Source organism: Ochlerotatus camptorhynchus, unplaced genomic scaffold (genome assembly GCF_037179485.1).
Source record: "Ochlerotatus camptorhynchus isolate MF236.1 unplaced genomic scaffold, CSIRO-AGI_Acam_v1.1 ptg000394l, whole genome shotgun sequence".
Classification (NCBI taxonomy): Eukaryota; Metazoa; Arthropoda; class Insecta; order Diptera; family Culicidae; genus Ochlerotatus; species Ochlerotatus camptorhynchus.
The window spans coordinates 380,333-403,487 of record NW_027040881.1 but is presented as its reverse complement, the minus strand read 5'-3'; the positions used below and the strand labels follow the sequence as shown (position 1 = coordinate 403,487).

The 23,155-nt window shown below is 35.0% G+C and overlaps 2 protein-coding genes across 3 annotated transcripts in view; both read left to right on the top strand.

Moving 5' to 3' along the window:
- LOC135710634 (excitatory amino acid transporter 3-like) overlaps positions 1-8,367 on the top strand; it is a 47,006-nt gene extending 38,639 nt beyond the window's left edge. Inside the window, exons 3-4 of one of the 2 annotated variants that reach the window (XM_065233268.1) lie at positions 6,441-6,612; positions 6,665-8,367. In XM_065233268.1, coding sequence (XP_065089340.1) covers positions 6,441-6,612; positions 6,665-6,839 — 347 coding nt within the window. In that variant the 3' untranslated portion in view covers positions 6,840-8,367. The remainder of the gene's footprint in view (positions 1-6,440; positions 6,613-6,664) is intronic. The other variant, XM_065233267.1, reaches the window with a different exon arrangement.
- The window catches only part of LOC135710637 (delta(24)-sterol reductase-like), a 210,114-nt gene that overhangs the window by 172,485 nt on the left and 14,474 nt on the right, over positions 1-23,155 (top strand). The gene's annotated exons all lie outside the window — the stretch shown is intronic.

The following is a 23,155-nucleotide window of genomic DNA, read 5'->3' as shown; positions in this document are numbered from 1 at the left end:
AAAAACAATAAGAATTTCATTTTGTTTTGCCTGCAAAAAGAAACCATTATTGTTTCAACAATCCATATATTGTTTCTCAAAACCCATGAATTATTAAATCAAAAAGAAAATCTTTTCGAATTTAAATGAGCTTTCATGGTTTTGATGTAAGCTGTCAAATTTGGCAGCTGGGTCAACGACAAAAATATGTTTGTTTATAAAAGAGAATTCTTGTTGATCGAATCATATTTATTTTATAGCCTGACAATTCAAGCAATAGAAATAAAAATATTTTCATTGATTCAATAATAATTTGGCGTTTATTGTAACAAACATAATTGCTACCGAAATTAGAAAACCTTTCTTTCAAATCCGTTTTTTAGACACAGTGACTGAGTAAAACTATATTGCTATATTTTTTTCTTCTAAAACAAATTTCTTTAATTTATCATGAGTTTTGGTAACAGAAGTGATAAGTGTTCATAATCTACGTAGACAGATTTTAAAAGGTTTTTGACCCCCCTCCCCCGCATAGACAACCGTCCAATAATTTTTTTGGAAAATTGTATGGACCGTAGATATTTGTCAACCCCCCTCCCCCTAAAGAGACTACATAGTTTATGAACAGCCCCTCATGAAATTTCTGTAGAAGCTAGGGGTTTAAAAACAGAACCGCACCGTAAAAAGAAGCAGGTACAACAGCAGCACCAGCAAGCAGCAGAATAAACTCAAGCACAGCGCATATTAACCAATATATTTCACTCTGGGACACATATTGTTGGTTGAAAAACTGTTTACTGTTACTTCAAGTCTCGATATTTGCGGAAATATTACACTTTTTATTTTATTTTTTCCTTGATTTGTTTTCCATCGATCTTGTTTTCCGTGCTGAGCACCAATGCTACCGACGCCAGGGAGTCAGCTCCCACACCTGGACCCTACCTATCGACCCATAAACTAACTACCTAACGACCCATGATCCGGGGACCAACGGCTTTACTTCCCTTCCGAAGGAAGGCGTGATCAGAGATGCTATGCCTCAGAACATCCCAGCGGCGCCGACTGGGATTGAACCCATGCCTGCTGGGGTGAGAGGCAATCACGCTTACCACTACACTTACCACCCCTGAAATATTGCACTTATTTCACGAATTTTGAACGATAACAGTTTGTGTTATTGTTTACATTTTTCCGGATGAAAACGAAGGAATGGATGGTAGAGCTATTTTTGCATTCGTTAGTGATGCATAGTTTCGCCCGGGGAATGGACACAACAAATTAATGCTAAATTAAAATTAACTATTGTTGGCCTAATAAAAGAATATTGATGTTTTTACAATAGTTGCAGTTGAAAAGAGGCTTATTAAAACAAAAAGAATTGTTTGTTTAAAAACAGCTAAAGTTATTTTTGGTTCAATGCAAATAATTTTCTGTCCGTTTATGTGGTTTGCTTAATACATTCAATATGAATTTTTGTTTTCGTGTAGACATTTGGAGAAAAATCTTCCAGATTTGTCCTGAAAATACCATTCCATTTGTTTTACATTGCTTGTGATCTCAAAATAGTCATAGAAATCTTAATCACAAATTTTCAGAGGTTTAACATATTTTTTTTTACTTAATTACTCGGAAGCTCATGGGATAGGGATTTCAGGGTCGTTTAACGGATTGTATTATCCATACGCATACACACCAAAATCTCAAATATTTTTCGGTACTTTTTTTGCTGGATACGTTCTGTAAAATATCATTTTCACCGAAAGTTTTGTAAAACATATGATTTTACCAATTCTCCGCAATCAAAACTGCTGAATTTCCGCAAATTGCATAAATTTACCGAAAACTGTAAATGAAAATTACTGATCAAAACTGTAACGGGTTGTAAGTCAGCGATACTGTAAAAAGTGTGGCAAATGTACTGTAAAAATAATCTTTTACAAAAGCAAACCGTAGTAAAGTAACAGATTTTTGTAAACATTACCGAACAGGATTGTAAATTGCATATTGTCAATCTCAGAATTTGCCGCCATTTCAAAGTTGAATTTTCTTCGGTTCTCCGGTGTGAAAAGTGAGTAATTTACTATTTTTGGCTATTTACAATCCGTTAAACCTATGCCGAAAGGTTAATTTTTCAGTGAACTTCTATACCAATTGCTTTCAGTCACCATGGATTGGCGGCCCAGTTTCCTTATCAAACGCAAAAAACCAATTTTTGTATGGTTTGTTACGGAGTCAGAAACATCGTCCTTCTCTGTTGAATATTATTTTTGTACGAACGTACGATGATAATATACAAAAAATTACGTTTAATGAGTCAAACGAATCGTTTGTTCTGTAATCATTTTAATTTTAAGAAAACACATGGAAGAAATAATCAATAAATCAATAAAAATCATAATTTTGGTACATTCAGGAAAATAATGAATTACAGTTATTTCGGTTAAAATGATACCGAACGCCATTGTGAACTTTACCAATCATTCTGTAAAATTTACAATCCATTTCAATAAATTTTGACAGCTCAAGAGTGAAGGAAATTTACTGAACGGATTGTAAATAATAAAATTACAGAATAGATTACCGAATGTTCAGCTGTTCCATATTCGGTAAAAAATTACAGTATACTGTAAAAAAATCTTAGTGTGTACCCAAGCAAGAGTGGACTCCAACAAGCAGTCGCTATTAACGTACATACCACAGATGTCACCCGTGTAGGACAGGAAATGTCTCAAAAGGGCTTTACAACGGGAAATGCTCATAAGCTACGAAGAAGACATCTTTATCTGAAACCTACGAAAGGCGAGGCCTGATGGTTCCTTTTTGAACGGACAAACGACAATATTGAAGATAAACTGATAGCTAATAGATTTCTCTCTCTCTTAAGCGCCCATTAAATATGTCAATTTTCATTACAATATTATCAATACATAAATATTGACAACATGCTGAAGTGCTCGTTACACGGGTCCATATATTGACAGTAAATTGACATACTGACAATATTATTGAGAAGGTAATATTGATGACGATGGATTGATGTCGAGTATTGTTGAAAAACTGATTTTCATTTCACTTTGTCAATATTCTTCCCCTAGGAGGGAGAATGTACGTCATTTATATCGACTGACTCACAAAGCACCTACGTGCATGCAGCGAGGCATGCAGTGTTGCCATTTGTTTAAATCTTCGTATGATATAATATCAATTTCAAACTAAATAAAAAATGTATCTTTTTACAGCCACCAATCACCCAGGCTTCGTTTATATGGATGTACATTTTCTACAAAATCACAATCACAAAAATCAAGTTATTTTTTTACTTCAGAATAAAATAAATACTATCAGCGTTTCACATACCTACACGTAACGTAAATTAATTATTATATGCATGATTTTCATTTATGAATGTTTACCTAAGCATCAGAATGATAGTTTCTATTTGAGAAACTGCGTACCGGGAACGTGGGTTATTCCACACGTGTAGTAATTCCGCGTACTCGACAATCGATTTGATTAAATTCGATTGCTTTGGAAGTACATGTCATGTTATTTGTTGTCTTGTGTATTGTCTGTGTCCTGTCAAATAGTTACAACATTTGGTATACCAATTTGGCCCACGCAATACAACCCACGTTCACGGTACATCATATGTTAACTAATAAACTATATGTGTGGCCATTAATACAGTTTATATGACATATGACCTACATTAACTTTCTTGTACGTCTTCTGATCATTAGTTGACTTTAATAATAATCAATAGTAATTTGCCAGAAAGTATAAGAGGATTTTCATCATGAGAGTGTATAATTATGATAAAACTAAGCATTATATGTATGGGTAACATTAGGTAAATATTATTGTTCTAACGAAACAGGAGAGTACAGTGATATCAAAAATAAAATTGGATGCTATAATTAATTACCTATAGCAAACAACATTCCTTTAAATTTATATGAGAACTTAAGAATTGACCTGGAATAAATCATTATTTAACACTATTTATCCTGAAAATTAATTTAAAATGTGCAAGTATAAGTAAATGTTGGGTGAAAATTGATTTCTATATATATCCACTAAACCAGGACTCCGCTATTTGGTGAATTTTGATCTACGGAACTGTTCGGTAAAAGTTTACAAATCATTTATTCCGAAAATGTATGGACCTAGTTAACCCCATTTAATGATACAAACCAAATTTGTCGATTTTATTGATTTCCTTCGAGTAACGGTAATTTAAAATTTTACCAACTTTTTCAGTTCAAATACCCGGCAAAATTTACCGACTTCGGTGATACAAATTCTGTGTGTAGCTAGTATTTTCTATACATACAGGTCCAGCAATCGTTTCTGTTTGAACCCGAATACAAACATTAACTCTAAACACACTTTCTTTAGCTGATCCATGTTTCTTGTGTGGGGAAATTAAGACATATAATATTGACTTTAATACATTGAGGTAAAAAGGCTTCTAACGTATTGCCATTAATATTGTCAATATTAGTATATTGACGGATTTTTGTCAATACATTCTGAGTATTGACAAAGTGAAATTAAAATCAGCATTACGTCTTCAATATCACCTTTTCAATAATATTGTCAGTATGTCTATTTATTGTCATAATATTGATATGTGTAATGGGCGCTTTAGGGCTTAGCCAGTAAACTAATTAAAGCGGCGATTTCCATTCTAATATGGAGGATTACGCCAAATTCCATAAGACTGAACGCCATTTGGCCGCACGCTTTGATGTTGCTGAGAAAATCAACGTTTTATTATTTTCTAGTATTTTTTTTTTCCTCACGGAACGCAACTTCTGTCATCTGCCATATCGATGTCATTTTGATCAGAATAGTCGTTTTCAAGTTATGATATTTTGAAAACAACTCATGACAACAAAAATCATATTTAAATGCAAACTGCCACTTATTTTTTATGTAGCATATAATTACGGGCTTGTTCTCAGAGAAACTAAAAAAATGCTTTATTCATTGTACTTTTCACAGTTTATTCACTAAAACATTTTTTTAAATTAAAACTTTGATCTTAACTCGACTAAAAACTCAAACTGCATTCTACTTGAGCGTTTGGTCATACTTATGCCCTGATTTGGCTTATTCTGCATAACCAAATGATCGATTGATGTCGTTCGATGCCAATCGGGGTTGTTGTTATCCGGTGTGGTTGCGTGGTGAGACTTATTGGATCCGCAGTCAGCACACATTGATTTGTGTTCAATGATTTTGACCAATTTTAGACCCCTCGTAGCGTATTTTGCTAGACCTAATATATGGCCAGTCACAACTTCTGAAACACACTGCAACTAAGTAGATTATTTTTCTTTTTTCGTTTTCGTTTGGTGGTGATTCGACCACCAAAAAGAACAGTTGAACGTATACAAAAGATACACGATCTCCGCACTGCCGTGAAATGACAAAATGACGTAAACATCACCAAGGTAAATTTTTATTTTTCACCATATTCGAGTTCTGCATCCTAAATGACACCCAATAACACTTTAAACTTGTACAAAATTACAATATACAAATACAATATTTTGAAGCATGCAGACAAAGTGACGTCGACCATACATTTTCGGAGAAATAGTGAAATTTTTTCACTGTTTCTACACATAAGAGACGTCCACCATACATCAGCGCTAACTTATTAAAAGCTTTTTTTAAAAATCAAGGATCTTATTTTTATCTTCTTCTTCGTAATCATTACGAGGATAATCAAAAATATTTGTTTTCTGAACAATTCACTTAATGGATTTACGTCACACTGTCATCTAACGGTAGCACAGCCCACTTCTCCACCAGCCCCTTCTAGTCCGCCTTCGCCCTTTCATCCACCCATACTCCCGAAAACACCAGCTGTCCCAGCTCTAAGACTTACCCAAATGACTCGGTTGCTTTCTTCCACTCCAAATTAAATAACTTTGAATGTTAATCAGATTTCAAAGGATCTGATAAAACATTTTTCTGTCGCGACCGGCCAACAAAAACTGCTCGTTGCCGTTGGTGATCGTGTGCAGACAAACAATATTGTTGCCTTTGAGCTTTATGCGATGGAGTATCGAGTGTATATTCCTATTCCCGATGTCGAATTCGAAGGAGTTGGCACCAAAACAAGTCTGATTCGTGATGACTTTCTGAATGGTGGGATTGCTGTCTTCAAGAACCCAAGCCTCTCAAAATTTCCAATATTGAACTCTACCGCTTTGCAAATCATTTTATTACGGTAGGGATTTTCCGTGACTTCCAGGTTCTTTCAAGGCTGCAGATGCTCCAGCATCACAACCAGGACAACGTGAAGCCCTGTTTACTTTTTCTGGAATTGTGGATTCTCGAATTATTGAATGTATCTGACTCCATGAAGAGCATCATTGGTTTGATGCTTCCCATCTCAAACCAAAAACTTTCTTCTACCTAAATACCATTTGTTTTTATACTTCCAGGACTTTCGCTATCTTTCGGAAACATTGTAGCGATCAGTATAACAGCGACGGCAGCTAGTATCGGTGCGGCTGGCATTCCACAAGCCGGTTTAGTTACCTTGGTGATGGTATTGGACACAGTCGGGCTCCCAGCCGAGGATGTATCCTTGATTATTGCAGTAGATTGGTTATTGTAAGATTATTCTTTGCATGCAACATTTGAATCTAAAATATTATTTTTTCAGAGACCGGTTCCGTACAGTAGTGAACGTACTAGGAGACAGTTTTGGGGCAGCCATCGTGGCTCATTACAGCCAGAAGGAACTAGCAACGATTCCGTCCAATGAGATCAACGGGAAAGTACACCGGAATTCTATGGCACACAGTGCCGAAACAGTATTATTCGAAGAGAGGCTTTGAGATGCGGCTTGTAACGTACGATCTATTTTTAATCGTAGTAAATATACATATAGCACACATTTACGGATAACTCTCACTAAGACTAACTCATTCAGTATGGAAGCGATGCTTGACCATGTCATGTGAATTAGGATGCTTAATTTTGAAAAAAAAGTGTTACTACTTATTACAATTAACAACGTCTTAGGTCCTTCCGCGCCCGATCATAAAGGCTTAAGAGGTCGTATTTGAAGTTTATATTATTGAACTTTACTTATATCACTCTAACTTTGCTGCTGGTTGCCACGAAAATGACCAACAAGCTTGTTGTTGTTGTGATGAGATTGGTGTGTTAGTGTATGGTACATATTCACCTATAAAATAAACCTACTTTTTCACATTTCTATCTTTCTTGAAATGCTGCCAAACTTACCGTAACAACAACAACAAAGCCTGTACAACAAGCCGTTGGTCATTGTCATAGCAGCCACATATTCATATTTTTTTTTCCAGAATTTGAACAACTAGAACTAGAAGCGATATAAGTGAAATTTAAAATTCTTCTATAGTAATTCCTATTCAAAACTCAATCCATTTGCGCAACCTCCAAACCTTCATCAATATTTACCTTTTTTGCAGGTACTCATATTATGAATCAAACTGGAGGGTGGCCGTAAAGAAATCTAACACTTAATTCAAAATGAAGCACCCTAATGTGGATGTGCACTACCCAAGTAACATTGCAAGTTTTATCGAGGTTTTAAAGCATGCTACAAGTCTAAATCATGGTCTACAGAACCCTCATAAAACCAAAATTGTTTCTTGGGTACATCCGAAGAAAGAAGCTATTGTACTTGTAAGTGATTAAAACTATTTTATTTAACCGTGAAAAACGGTTTTCATGTTGTAGCTATTAAATCATGTTACTTTGTGATATTGATTTGACTACGTAAAAAAATGTAATGAAATTATTTTGAATACCTTCTCTGTTAATAAACTGTTATCCTCAATACTTTAGGCATAAAACGATAATGTTGAAGTTAGTTTTATTTACCAATAAACTTTTTTAAGAGGATATCTGGCTCCAGCGATCCACTATTTAATGGTAGTACTTAAAAACAACCCAAAAAAGAATTGCGCACAGACAAAAAAATAAAACTATATAGAGGATATGCTCAACAACATGTTGCGGATTATTGTAAAACGTATAGTTGCCACACCGAGAGGTCTATAAATATATTTGTTAAACGATTTTCCAAGCTATAACGGGTACAAAAAATATTATTGAGAACCTTATCCATAAGTGTCGGCCTAAGTCGGGTAACAGTTTTGGACAACTTCCTCCCTGGTCACCTCCAAAGACCGATATGAAGAACGTTACCTCGGGCTGATAAGAAGAGCGTTACTTCGGGACCGATAAGAAGAGCTTAATCCGTGGCCGAATCGCCGCTCAACCACCATCGAATAACAGAAGCAGAAAATCAACATTGCGAACGGACGCACTACTACATCGTTGTCAGCAGCTTTCAGAGGCGAGCGTTATAAAAACTTTTCTATAGCCCGAATCCAAGAAATTTCACTGTTTCCGCAAACTAAGTTTCGCGGTGGGGGTAAAACGCCACCTTAAGAATTTATTTGTTTTCACGGTCCACTATTAAAATACAATCATTGTAGCTTGACTTTGGTTTCAATGATTCACCAGAACTTTAAATAAATAAACCATTAAGAACAGTTTTTTTTCGTGGATAATTTAACCGAAAAATTATATCAATGCAATCTATCCTAAAAAGGGGGCACCTGTTGATGGGTTTCAAAAAATCGTTTTTTTTTGCATTTTCGGCAACTTTATATCTTCTACAATGTTGTATATATATATATATAATAGCAGAAGTCGCTGTTAGTCTTGTGTTAAACGTACTTAGATATAACTTAAATCGTTATACGCGTTTTTCTCGAAACCACATTTTTTACCTTGCAAGACAGGGATTTCGGAGACTATTCGATCAATTTTGCTGATTATTTTGTTCGCGATATAAAAATTAGATTTTAGATATTTTAATGAGGAACTCAACACACCAATTATTTATTTTCTCTGATGTTTCAGTGCTGACAGCGCTGTCCACAAGCGACAAAAATATTTTTTAGATATTTTGAAATTTTTTGAAAAAAAGCTGAAATGTCAATCAATAACATATTGATTGCATTTATTCTAATACTTGAAAAAATAAAAAAATACCTTTTTTTAGAGATTTCAACAACTGGGCCTCAAATGACATTGCCCATTCTATTGGACATTTGTAATTTTTTTAAGGGGGTATTCCCAATCTTTTGCCTTTTTTCGGCCTGTTTTTCAATTAATTTTTTTTCAAGGAAAATGAATAGTAATGCGCCTAACTCTTTGGGATTCTTGTTTATTGAACATTAAAGTTTACAAATAATTTTTTTTCGACATAAAAAAAGACATTATTGACGTCACAAAATGGCGACAAACAGACCCCTGTTCGCCGCAAACGCCTGGACGGGCGAAGACTTTTCTCTGGAACGGCTTCATCTGAAACAGATTTCGTGATGAAATAATAATCTGCATAAGATTCTCTGGAGCTTCTCCCGTTGGCAGCAAAAAATCTTGCAAATTAACAAAATGGCGGCCATATGAAAAAACAGGCGATTTTTAGCCCGCTTTTTTGCAACTTTAAGGTGCTTCAAACAATGTTAAATGTTAATATTTTTGGCTGAAAGTGGGAGAAGCTCCAAAGAATTTAATAAGGAAAAAAATGCGCAAAGATTCAAGTCAATATCTCTTATAGTTTCTGAGAAAAATCTTCGCCCGATAAAAAAAATGTGGTTTCGAGAAAAACGCGTTTAAAGTTTTGACTTTAGTTAAAACCATTTGGGGGTTCTTACCATTAGTCAGCTATGCCTGGACACCGAATTCGCTGATTGGAAAACGGCTTGGGGGGATGAAAGTATATAGTCTAAAGTACAAAAAAACGTGAAAAAAAAAAATTTGATTTTTTGAAAAAAAAGATCGGGAATACCCCTTTAAAGAGCCGATAGATTCGTAATAGAAAATTTAGTGATCTTTTTCCAATTTAAAATTTATCGATAATTAGTAATGCTACAACTTCTTTTGTCAGACTTTCGGCTCTATGTAGTTATTGAAATTTTTTGAAAAAAAAGCTGAAATGTCAATCAATAACATATTGATTGCATTTATTCTAATACTTGAAAAAATAAAAAAATACCTTTTTTTAGAGATTTCAACAACTGGGCCTCAAATGACATTGCCCATTCTATTGGACATTTGTAATTTTTTTAAAGAGCCGATAGATTCGTAATAGAAAATTTAGTGATCTTTTTCCAATTTAAAATTTATCGATAATTAGTAATGCTACAACTTCTTTTGTCAGACTTTCGGCTCTATGTAGTTATTTTTTAAGTAAAGTTTTACCAAATAAGCAAAAAGGAAACTTCGGTAAAACAAATCATGAAATGTTCAGAAATTTTAATGTTTGCAAGGAAGAGTTTGGGGATCCAGTATCTCTCCAGTTTTTGTGGGTGCATTCTGTCAGTTGTTTTTGAAAAACTTTTGGAAACCCTACAGTTTTTTGTATTAAAATCACCAATTATGAATAATTTAGACCTATTAAGGTCTAAATAAGTAAGTTTCTGAAAGTCAATTATTTTGCTGGCCTATGCATTTAAATGGTAAAAAGTCAATTGCCTAATTTTTGTTTTGACAGACACCCCCAAAGTAAAAAAGGTGATCAGTTCGGTAAATAATGAAATTAGGATATATTGTTACCTCATTACCAGTTTTTCGAAAAGTTTGAGTAATAAAAGAAAGTTAAAGAGCTCGACCTCAGTATCTTTCGAGGGGGGCGACACATCTAAATCTCAACTCTAGATGCTCAACAAATCTCACACTAGCGAATCAATCTTCGAAAAATCTTCTTTCATTTATCCCATCTACTTGCATCGTGCATCATCTTTTTACAAGAAATCTTCAGAATCGTCATCAATCTTCTTTCTATCTACTAAGCGTGCGTGCAGCTAACCACAGCAAAACGCGATTTTTCCTGCATCGTAGATAGAGTCGCCCCCCTCGGTATCTTTAAGAGATTGAGCATTTTAATTCAAAATATTCAATGCTTAACATACATTATTAGGGGCGACCCCGGCGTAGTGGTTAGCATCCATACCTCTCACGCCAATGTCACGAGATCAAATCTCACCCCCGGACAAGTCACAAATGACCCAAGAGCGTTAAAGTGACTATAAAAAAAAAAAAAAAAAAAAAAAAACATACATTACTGGCTTTCAGAGTCATGAACATTTTATTTGCGAATATAACTCCAGTTTGGACTGCATCAAAGATGGAGTTAGTATTCAGCATATTTCTCTTATAGGGGAAATGTATGTAATGTCGGCCTAAGTGTCCCTAATTTGGGCCCATACATAAATTCAGCAATCGACTAAATTTTCAATAGCAACCAAAAATATCCATTAATACCGTCCCAATGACGCGTTCATCTAGAAACAATTGATAAATAGCAGATTTTTAGCGATGGGCCCAATCTTAGATCCATAGGCCAACATTAGAGCCATTTCTCCTATTTTCTCATTTTATTTATTTATTTTTGACAGGCGTCACATCAATAAGTCAATAGTCATCTCGTTAAAAAAAGGAACATTACTCCGGCGAAGCAGCTGGCGAGTCTGGTCAAAGTCAAGTAGTGCTGAGACCCTATTGAAGAGTCTCTGTAAACCACCGAACATGCTATAATTTGTTCGCTGTATGGGCAGGCGCAGCATTGAAATATTCCGTAGGGTAATCATATTAATTAATTATTGCTGTAAAAATTCCATTTTAGGAACTACCTAAGTCCTAGTAATCAGAATTTTGATTAGATTTTTTTGAAAAATTTAGAAGATACTCAGAATGTATGATAATGTTTTTTGATAAAATCTTTGGCAACCGGTGGGATTTGAACCCACAAATCCCATTAAGTACACGGGTGCATTACCAACGGTTACCTACGGCTACCGTTTGACAATACACGCCCGAAAAAAAAATAACGACAAAAATACATTAAAAAACAATGTAACAATAAGACGAAAATTATTGTCGTAACAATGATTTATATTGTTACGTCTACAATAAATTTACCTTGATTTATGTTGTACAAAACAGTAAATTTCATGGTAAATGGAAAATTTACAATAAAAAAGGGGGGTTGTTAAGCATCTTAACAATGAAATTTTCGTGATTTCCCCATATAATTTTTTTTCAATAACATTATATATTATTGTTATTTTACTGTTGGTTGGCGAATTAATTGATTAAAAAAATAACAGTGTACTTTATAGTGTATGTGTTGGCTTGACAGATCTACTTAATCGACTTTAAAAATAAATCGAAAAAATAAAACATCTCCCCGGGATGGTGGTATGTCTGTTACGGGTGAGTCCTTTTTTACAGGTTATGGATTGAGATTCGATCCGGAACTTGTGAGAAATGGAGGCCAACTCCCCTGCACTCGATCTCCCTAGGTCACGTCTTCTTGGTGACTGAGCGTCATTGATAAGTTAATGCATTCGACTGGAGAGAATCGCCCATGAAATATGCTTCCACCTGAGAGTTCCTTCCTGACATCTTCAAGTAGTGGATTTTTTTTATTATTATTGTATGATTATTGACTGCACGGAAAAGGTCTGCATTAAGCGGGATTTAGATGAGGCAGGTGAGTTGAATTCAACTCAAACCGATCTGGTCGTAGGCGTTCAACTGACTTGGCAACGAATAGAGCAAGTCCGATATCGGTCAGATTTCTGGACGTTCATTTCGCAGTTCAAGTGAGTTGAACGCTGAATTGAACTATCTTAACCCAGCTTTAAAGAGAGTCTAGGATAAGAGATGAGCGGACGCAAACTAGCTGGAACTGTCAAAGCCAGAGCCATACGAGCATCGCCTATCTTGATTACATTGGCAGTGTTGCTGACCATCTCATAGTCTGCATGCTTCAATCAGATTTATTTTTATTGTTCGTGAAGTAACCCACAATTAAAACACACCAATATTTAATGTAACAACAATTTTTATTGTAATAGAGTTGTTCATTATTGTTCATGATCGAATCATGTTAACAATAAAATAAATGAAAAATACGATAAAAATCATTGTAACAACATTTTATTATGTACATTCATTGTACAGATAGGTAGCAGTTTTGCCGTTTTAGGAAGGGTACAACATTATAACAATCATTTTTATTGTCAACAATAAATATTAATGTTAGAGCATTGTTTCCACTGAAAATTTCACTGTAAATTTTTTTTTTCGGGCGGGTATTTGGTTAATGAACATGTAGCATTCAAATGTGTTTCCATTACAGTATTTTAAATATTCGCAAGCGTTCCCAAATATACACACTCGTCAAATTTAACATGACATGATCCCGTCGATTCAACGTATACTCGGTATGAGACAAAAGCCGTGATGAAGTCATATAGCATCAACATCCTGAACTAGTGCACAACATCACGCGGATTTGCCGTGATAGACATAATGAAGAATAATTCAACGTTATCTGCATCTGCCGAAACTAGAGGCGGATTATTTTTTATAGACGGATAAGTGCCAATACCGTATTTGACCGTCACCAATCAATTGGGGGAGATCCACCTACACTGAAACAAATCATCATGTATTCTTTACCAGATTTATCATATTATGTTGCATTACTAAAGTGTTTATTATCTCCGTGTAGTGTTAAAAAGTCATTGTTAAATTATCACGCGGAGTCGAAAAAAGTGTACCAACTCCGACTCTTCAATGAAACATAATTTTAAGCTAGATCGCTCCAATAGGTGGTTCATGAGCTCTTTCTGTGATTGAAGTGGCCGTATCCTGTTGTTTCGGGTATTCCAGATTGATCGGCTGTATCATGATCAGTCCTGAATACCCGAAGTTTTATTGATTCCGTGAAAAAACCATATGGCTCAAGAACAACTTTCATGGTCATTCCGGATTCTCCTGCGAGCCAGCCCAAGTAGCATTTCTTGTTTTATTGCTCTCTATTAGTGGTTTTTGAGATCAATTTTATAAAACCGTCAATAAAATAAATAACTCCAGCACAACCTTTTGTTAACCGCTATAAGATCGTCATACAGCTTAGTGGACCACTCTTTATAAGGTTTATAAAGCATGTTTGAGAATCGAAATAAAGCTGTCTTAAAACCTTTTCCCAGACAACCAGAATGCACGTATATTCAAAGTTGTTATCGTGATATACAAACATATATACAAACAAACAAGTCGTATATTTAGAATGCAAAGAAATGGCTTATACGTACAAAAGTGGAGGCCATATACGTGCATATTTTCGTTTAATTTTAAACGAGTTGATTTAACATCATATGCGATTTGATCTGTAATAACAAATCCATTTTGAAAAGTCTTACGATGTAATCCGATTAAATTTGTAATACAGTACGACGGAAAAATGAGTCATCGCATATAAGTCGGAAATTTGCATTCTATACGATTTAACTTAAACATAATGCGAGGTATGCCATTCTAATATGTGATTTTGACTTAAACTGTAGCAATTTACGATACTGTCTGTACATTGTTATACGACTTCTGGTTGTCTGGGTTGTCAGAAAGCCTCATACCACAAACGAAGTGGCAGACGGAGCGGCTCGAAAACTTTGGTGACTAACCTTCTATTGCAATTTTTCAGTGTACCACATGGCAACACCACTACTACTAGATTGTACCACATGGCAACACTACTACTGGATTGTACTAGCATTTTCACCAAATGTATTAGAATGTTTTGGTTCTATCTCTTTCACTCTACTCAAAACTGAAATGCATAAAAAAATGACAAAATGATACACTCTTTGCACACTGTCAAAGAATCATTGTACACAAAATCAACTTTGTTCAAATCAAAACAAAAAAACTAACCCATCTGGTGGATGATGGCACAAGCTTCCAAGAAAATTCTATTACAGTGAACCACATTATTTAAATGGATTTCTTCGCCAGTTAGTCGTCTGTCACTTCGTTTGTGCTCATACTCTACAAAAGGTTCTCATAGCCTCTTTAAGAGTAATATTGTATTCAAGCAGTTTTATTACGCTTTGGTGAAAATCAGTTATAAATCCAATTTAATTTTTATTTGCTTCTAAGCAACCGCCATAAATTAGCTTGTTGTTGTTCTGTTCTGCTGGAACTTTTTTTTCCATATGGAAATCTTTAGTGGTAAAAATAGGTTTGAGTGTTGGTGTCAAGATCACCATGCAATCAATTTTGTTTTATTGCGACATTAGTGAAAATCTCAAAGAAAATATATGACTTTTTTGAAGTTCCAAAACATATGCTCTTGAAATTTTATCGTGTATATTGGGATAATACAAGCGTTAAATAAATGCGCCTCCAAAATAATTCAAGTTGACAAAAAAGATTGTTTTAGAAATCAAATTAATTTGATGGAATCATCTTAATTTTACAGAAAATAGATCTCAATAAATAAATTCATACCAATGCACACTGGAAATTATTTCGGATATCTAATTTAGCCATTATTTTATTGAAATTTCTTGGATTTTATTCCAAGGCTTATGGCATTTTCATAATGGCAATATGGCGACAGAGGCCAGCAGGCAAGAAAAACACCAAGCGCAATTTCTTAAAATGTCTAATGTTTACATTGCACACTGGGTCAGGAATGCAACCTAGCGGAGCAGAATTAATAACTCCGAAACGAAGCATTTCCGCGACTTGGTGCCTTCGGCAAAATTTCTCATCATAATAAGGACCATCTATTGACATAAACAAATAGTTCAAAACTCTTCCGCAAAGATGGCGGCACAATCTAACCTCTTTCTCTGACGTTAGGAGACTTGATGTCTTGCGCAAAGTTGTTTATCTTGACAAAATAAACAGCTCTTTGAAAGACGTGAAATATCCACAGATAAAAGTCCCAGTAAATAAAACCACCATCAATCTATTCAGTAGGCTTTTTTCATTCTAGAATAGGTAGGGGAAATGACGGCTTCGGCATGACAGACTATTTTCGGCAACCCAAATTGAAACACTATTTTCACTGGATTTTCTTACACACTTAGTTTTTTCTACCGAGCTCGGCTGTGCAAATCTCGGCAAAATAAGTTTCACTGAGATCTCAGCAAAAGTGACATTTGATTGCTGAGTCTCGGATAATGCTTAGCTGAATCTCAGCAGACAAATGAAATGTTTGCCGATATCTCAGTAAAACTTTTTTTGCCGAGATTTGCACAGCCGATCTCGGTAGAAAAATCTAAGTGTGTACGAAAACACTTCGCTAAATGCATACAAACGATTATTTATGCTTTCAGCTTCAATTTGACTATATTTTTACCACTGAGAAAAAGCAATCTAGCAAGGTTTTCTTGAAATGCAACACACGCACTACAAATTGTAGCTGATTTTGATTTGCCGATAATAGAACAGCAGATTTACATGCAGTCCAAATGGAACGGTTGCCGAAGAAAAACTGGTTGCCGACAATACTCGCTCTCACTAGAGAAGATTGGAGCTTTGTAAAAGCGTTTCAAAACAGTTTTTGACAATTCTTTCGACTGAAATTGTTAGAGCAGCTGGCAGCAAAAGATTGTAAACAAACCAATACTGCATATGTGTGCGTTTCTTAGAGAAAACGGCTATAGAAAGAACGTCGCTGCTTAGGTTGCCGAGAATACGTAAATTCCCCTATAACATACACACACATTTTTTTTTGCCGAGATGGGCACCACCGAGCAGCTCGGTATTTTATTTTGCTGGATTCAGCAAAATTTATGTTTGTTAGCTGAATCTCGGTAAGTTTTTGACTGAGATCCAGCGAAATAAAATGCCGAGCTGCTCGGTGGAGCCCACCTCGGCGAAAAAAAACCTAAGTATGTAACATATGCCCCGTAACGTGGGTAGATCATTTTTTCGTGGTTCGTTACGGGATGTAACAGTAATCAAAGCAACACATCTTAGTCCTTGTTACTTGTTGATGTTGACAAGACTCGATTTTTTCCACCGAGGATGATCATGAAAAAAGAAAAAAAATAGTTAGTTAGTCTTCTTCTATGTGATTCCTAATTTTCTATTCGTTGTTCCCTAGTTTGAAGTGGTTAAGACTAGTGGTTCATGCCTTAATTTTGTTGCTAAGGAATCCAATTTTGACTGACAAAGGAGCGCGCCTTTGAAGGGTGTTTCAATACTCCGAAGGGTCTAAATAGCAGCACCTTTCAATTAAATTCGGATCCTTGCGATTAATGCAAGAATGACAACTGTGTAACCGTTTGGTCACAAGTTCATAGTTTTTTGTCATTTATATGATATATTCAGAACCTTCACGTTTCTTGTGCAAGAACAGCAATATACCACAGAAGTGATAGGGTTCTGTACCGCTGTGAAAATGTTGTGCCGTTATGTTATGTGCACCATAGAGCTACAAAGAACCATACAAAACAAGGATGACGGGATAAAGGAAAATTGGGAGAAAGAACGGCCATTGCCCATAATCGGCCTCTTTTAATATCAGGCGTCCGTGTGCTAAGACGCATTTTAATTAGCTAGTGCAGTGGTTGCTGTTTTTGAACGAGAACCAGGATACCGATAGACAGATAAGGTTCCTCAGAATACCGATTTTTAAGATTTTATCCCGATATATACCGTTTTATTTTTAAATAATCAAAATTATTATTGCCTGTCCGTGCTCGAATTTCGGAGAAATTTTTTGTGAGAGACTTGTATCTTTTTGAATACCTCATATTTTTTTAGCCTTCAAAATTCTAAACAATCATCTCTAAAGATGCCTTATGCTTGATACTCTTTCGACTAATGTTTTTGGCTACCCATCAATCGAGAAATAGCCGATGGCTCTTTCCGGTAATTCCTAGAGAATGGAGAAATATTTTTTAAACATTAACTTCCTGAAGTTTCATCCAGCTTTTCCTAGAATTTTCTTGCACCTTACCTTGGAAGCTTCTTCAGCCTTCTCTCGAATGATTATTTCATCTTCTCCCGCCAGTTTGTTCAACTTTTTCGGAACTTCAAGGATGCTATCAGATTTTTATTGTGGATCCACACTAGCTGCAGGAACATTTGAGAAGTTCTGAAACTTCAGAAAAGACTTTTGTATAAGTTTCGATAACTTCTGTTAAAGTTCGAAAACCTGGGAATTTCAGAAAAGTCCAGCAAACTCCAGTGAACTTAAGGAAACATCATAAATATTTTGGGAACTTCACAAGTCCAAAGAACTTCAGGGAAATTTAATAGTCTGATGAAGCTCAGAGAACATCAGGACAGATCAATTAATTAATGAAATTGCTGAAATTATAAAGAAGTTCCGAAAAATTCAGGCAATTTCCGAAAACATCAGCAATGTCGTGAGGGGCTCATGCACATTTAGGAAACGTAAGGAGAGTTACATGAACATTATACATTGTGAGAACATTTTATAGGAAGTTCTATGCTTTTTAATGGCAGTGTCGATAACTTTTAAAAATTGAAAAAAAAATCGGGAAGATTAGAGAACTTCAATGCTGATGTTACAATAAATTCAAGAAAATTGTGAGAGCACTTAAGATAATTCGTAATCTTCAAGAAAGTCCAGAGACCTTCAAAGATGATAAGAGATATTCCGGTAGTCTTATTTTAATCAGAGAAGTTCCGAGGATGAACAGAGAACTCCTAAACAGCCCCTAATTTCAGGAAAATAAAAAGAACTATGAAGGAATTTCGATGAATTATGGAATATTCCTAAGTGCATTTCAGGAATGTTCCGAAAACTTCAGGGAAATTACGGAGTCTTCAGGGATGTTTTATGAATATCAGGAAAATTTTGTGGATCATTAGAACATCCTCCAGGAATCTCTTTTTTCCGGAATTATGTCCTTGTTTCTTTCGACTGTTCCGTAAGCGCTCTGGCTTCCGACTTTCTTCAGCTGTTTCTTCCAATCTACCTTAGGAAGTTTCTGCCAGCGTCTACAGGAAGTTTCTTTCGTCTTCTCCAAAAGGTTTGACCATAAGCCAAAGGTTTTTTTTGACGTTGGACTTCGACTGTGATTTCTATATGGGGGTACACTTAGTGAAAACCGAAAATAGAATATGTAACAAAATTATGAAAGATTTTGAACGTTAATAACTCAGCTGCGCCTGGACCAATTTCAATAATTTTATCACCAATCTATCAGATATATTTCGATGCATCTGATAAATTTAAGACTTTATCATTTTTCAAAATGTCACTATGGAAAATTGCACGGATGTGCAACTGTTGCTTTGATAATTAAAATTATCACCGATTGCCTGCGAAAAGCGATTTCCCTAGCACAGATTTCAAAGTTGAATTCCATCTGGGTTCACAAAAAGGTATTTATTCATTCACCGCGTGGTGAGTGGTGGTGTTCTTCAGTACACAACAAAAGGCTCCCTGCAAGCAGCAAGCTGCAGCCCACATGAGCATCCATAGAAGAAGGCTGAAGCCGCACCGCTATTGATCGAAATCAGTAACTCTTCGTGAGTTGCTGTGGGCCTTCTATGTCAAGCGCGTCATACTAAAGAGTACACTCAGGTCTTTTTTTACACGGGGGATACGGTCCGTGTAAAAAAAACCGTGTAAAAAAAACCTACGAGATTTTGATTTTTCGCATGCTTAAATGTTTTTAAAAAATCGGATTTTGATGCCATTTGTAATTAAAGCATGATATGGTCCATATAGACATATTTTAAAAATTTCTGTATTTACACCAAAAATTGTGATTTTTTTTTTAAGTATGCCATTCGATTACAAATAGCTTGAAACGGATAATGTGATTGGAATCAAGTCGATAGGTTGTATCGTTGTCGAGAAATCGTTAAAAACGTACCGTGTAAATCGTGGAAAACCGTGTAAAAAAAACCGTGTAAAAAAAACCGCGTAAAAAAAACCGTGTAAAAAAAAGACTTCAGTGTATAAGCAGAGAGAATCCCGCTCCTATTCCTACACAAAACACAAGCTCCTGCTGCAATTAAAAAATACCATTTTTTATTTAATACCACTTAGTTACCATTGCGTACAACCCCATAAGGCTGTCCCTTGTAGTTTTTTTAGTTCGACTTCTATTGGAAGGTTTTTTCCGAGCTTCTTCTGGCTTTCCCTGGAAATGGCTATTTCTGAAAATTTATTCCGGTTTCCGAAACTTTTCTGGCTTCCGTTAGATGTGACATCCGATTTTTTTCCGAACGTTTATTTAAATTTTCGCCACAAAGCTTTTGATTAACGGTTTTCTCAGTCTTAAAACGCTGCAACGACTACGATGTAATCTGCTCGACAATTCGGCCATGGGTTGTGGCCTTTTTCAAGTGAATATATTATTTGTCCTTATTGTCAATAGTTTAGTCGTTGTTGTGGCTGATTTACCATATTTTGGTTTTATTTAATGATATTTAATTGAAAAAAAAAACTATTTTCTCACAATCACCACTTGAGGACAACGATAATTTTAAAAATTAAATTAAAAAATTAAAGACTGTTTTAAGACTGAGAAAGCCGTTAAACAAAGCAATTCTCCTCAAGTCCCAGTCGTCACCATCGTTAAAATTGTTGCTTTCAAAAACGGCAAAAATATAAAATTAATAGTAAATACCGATAAATACCGATTTTTAATCCCTTTGATACCGATAAGCTTAAAAACAATCTGGCAACGCTGCATATAATACCAAAACTGCATTCGTACTTTTGCTGCAGTGCACAATGTTGCTGTATGCCCAGGGAAGTTGAGAATATTTCCAACCCGAATGATGTGCTAGACTTGAGAATTACGTGAATCATGTGTATGTATGTATGTATGTGAATCAGTACCCTTTAGGGTAATTTGCCAATTGTTGCACAGCTAAGCACGCACTTATTGATATTTTGCATATTATCGACGATGAAAACGGTTTTGAAGTACAAATTCCTCAAGGAACCTTTGAAAGAAATTCACAAAGCATTTCCAGAGCTCATTATCAATATATATACATTAGACCTGTTCATTTTAAACGAAATGTTCGGAATGTAACGGGTCAACCGTGATTACTTTTCGTCATGTTAATTTGTACTTCTGTGTAAATTTTCAGCAAAATCGGTGATGATTTAGAGGTGCTTCAAGTTAATTTTATGTTTTTAAGGTAATTTACGGCTTACAATATTTGTATCTCGAGACTGAAATAACGAAAACTGCTGTAACAACTTTCATAGCAAAGTTTAATGAGTCATGTATCAACTTTGTGACCAAAGGTTGACTATTAGAAGTGATTTTATTGAAGTTTGACTTAGTTTCATTCTCGAAGATATCTTAAAAAGTGAAGAATTTTAAAGTATTTGTTCTACGAATTTTCCACCCGTATGATATAAAAATGTGTAGTGTACGGCATAATGTTCCTCATATTGTTCTAGAAGTTTCATTCCAACATAGTTTTCGTGTTTATTTCATAGATTGAGAGATAAAAATCAGAAAAGAGGCCGTTTTAGCTAAAATTCACAAGACAACAGAACCAATAAAAGTCAATTAGATTGACAGAACATAGTTGCATTGCTTTTCAATGACGACCGATGACTGTTACATTGATATATGATTTTTTCATAACTATGAATCCTCAGTAGACGTGTTTTTTATCAAAGGCAAGTGTCACTCGAACCATAACAGCAATTTATAAAATAACGAATATTTTGAATGGCTCGAGTGACACTTGCCTTTGATAAAAAAAACGTCTACTAAGGATTCATAGTTATGGAAAATCATATATCAATGAAACAGTCATCGGTCGTCATTGAAAAGCAATGCAACTATGTTCTGTCAATCTAATTGACTTTTATTGGCTCTGTTGTCTTGTGAATTTGAGCTAAACGGCCTCTTTTCTGATTTTTATTTATCAATCTATGAAATATACACGAAAACTATGTTTGAACGAAACTTCTAGAACAATATGAGGAACATTATGCCGTACACTACACATTTTTATATCATACGGGTGGAAAATTCGTAGAACAAATACTTTAAAATTCTTCACTTTTTAAGATATCTTCGAGCATGAAACTAAGTCAAACTTCAATAAAATCACTTCTAATAGTCAACCTTTGGTCACAAAGTTGATACATGACACATTAAACTTTGCTATGAAAGTTGTTACAGCAGTTTTCGTTATTTCAGTCTCGAGATACAAATATTGTAAGCCGTAAATTACCTTAAAAACATAAAATTAACTTGAAGCACCTCAAAATCATCACCGATTTTGCTGAAAATTTACACAGAAGTACAAATTAACATGACGAACAGTAATCACGGTTGACCCGTTACATTCCGAACATTTCAATTAAAATGAACAGGTCTAATATACATATACTTGAGAGCGCTCTAATGTGTACCTTCAGTGAAAACACAGAGTGTGGCTCTACGGTGCGAAAATTTTGAATTTTGATAGGGAGATTAATATCACTAAGCTATCTTCTTTAAGATGGGTTAACTAAAAATTCAATTGGATTTAACGTAAGCATTCTATATTAAAAAGTAACGAAAAAGTCCCAAAAGAGCGATCCATCCCTGCATGCCATATTACTCCATCACTATTGACTAATGATGTTTTGATACAGTTGTTATTCTCGCAATGAGCCGATTCTAATTGAATATAGTCCCGCTATTTATACCTTTCACCCTATTTCACCTTATGCCCGCTATTTCTACCCACACTATTTCACCCTTATCGAGAAACGAGAAATGAAGAGTTGCAGACTTATTTCAATTTAGATTCAAGCTCTACGGCCAATAACTGAGAATAAGCATGTGGAATAATTGCTTAAAATGACACACAAATCAAACAAACAAAACTCAGGGTTAGATTACTCCATTGACTGCAATAATTTTTATTTGATAATGTGTTTTTTTTTTTCAGTTTTTATCAACAATGTTTGTTGGTCTCTATCTTCGCTATACACTTGAACATATAAGTGGTACATATGTTAGCCTTATACGACAGGTATCCATAAAAGTAACCCCAATTATTACAATAATACAGATAGTTAACAACTTAGAGTTGTACATTGTATGTAACTCTGACATTCAAGTGATCGATCTATTTCGTTGATCAAGCAATGCTTTTGAAATTTGCTAATCTTTATCCGTTGGTAATTAATTCCTTTGTCACCATTTCAATTTTAGGGAATCAAGGTAGCAATTTATGTCAGTGCCACGGCTCATAAGCCAATAACACTTGTTATATTGCCTATTTACAGGTGATAAAACTCATTCGAAAGTACAAAACCATGATAAGGTTG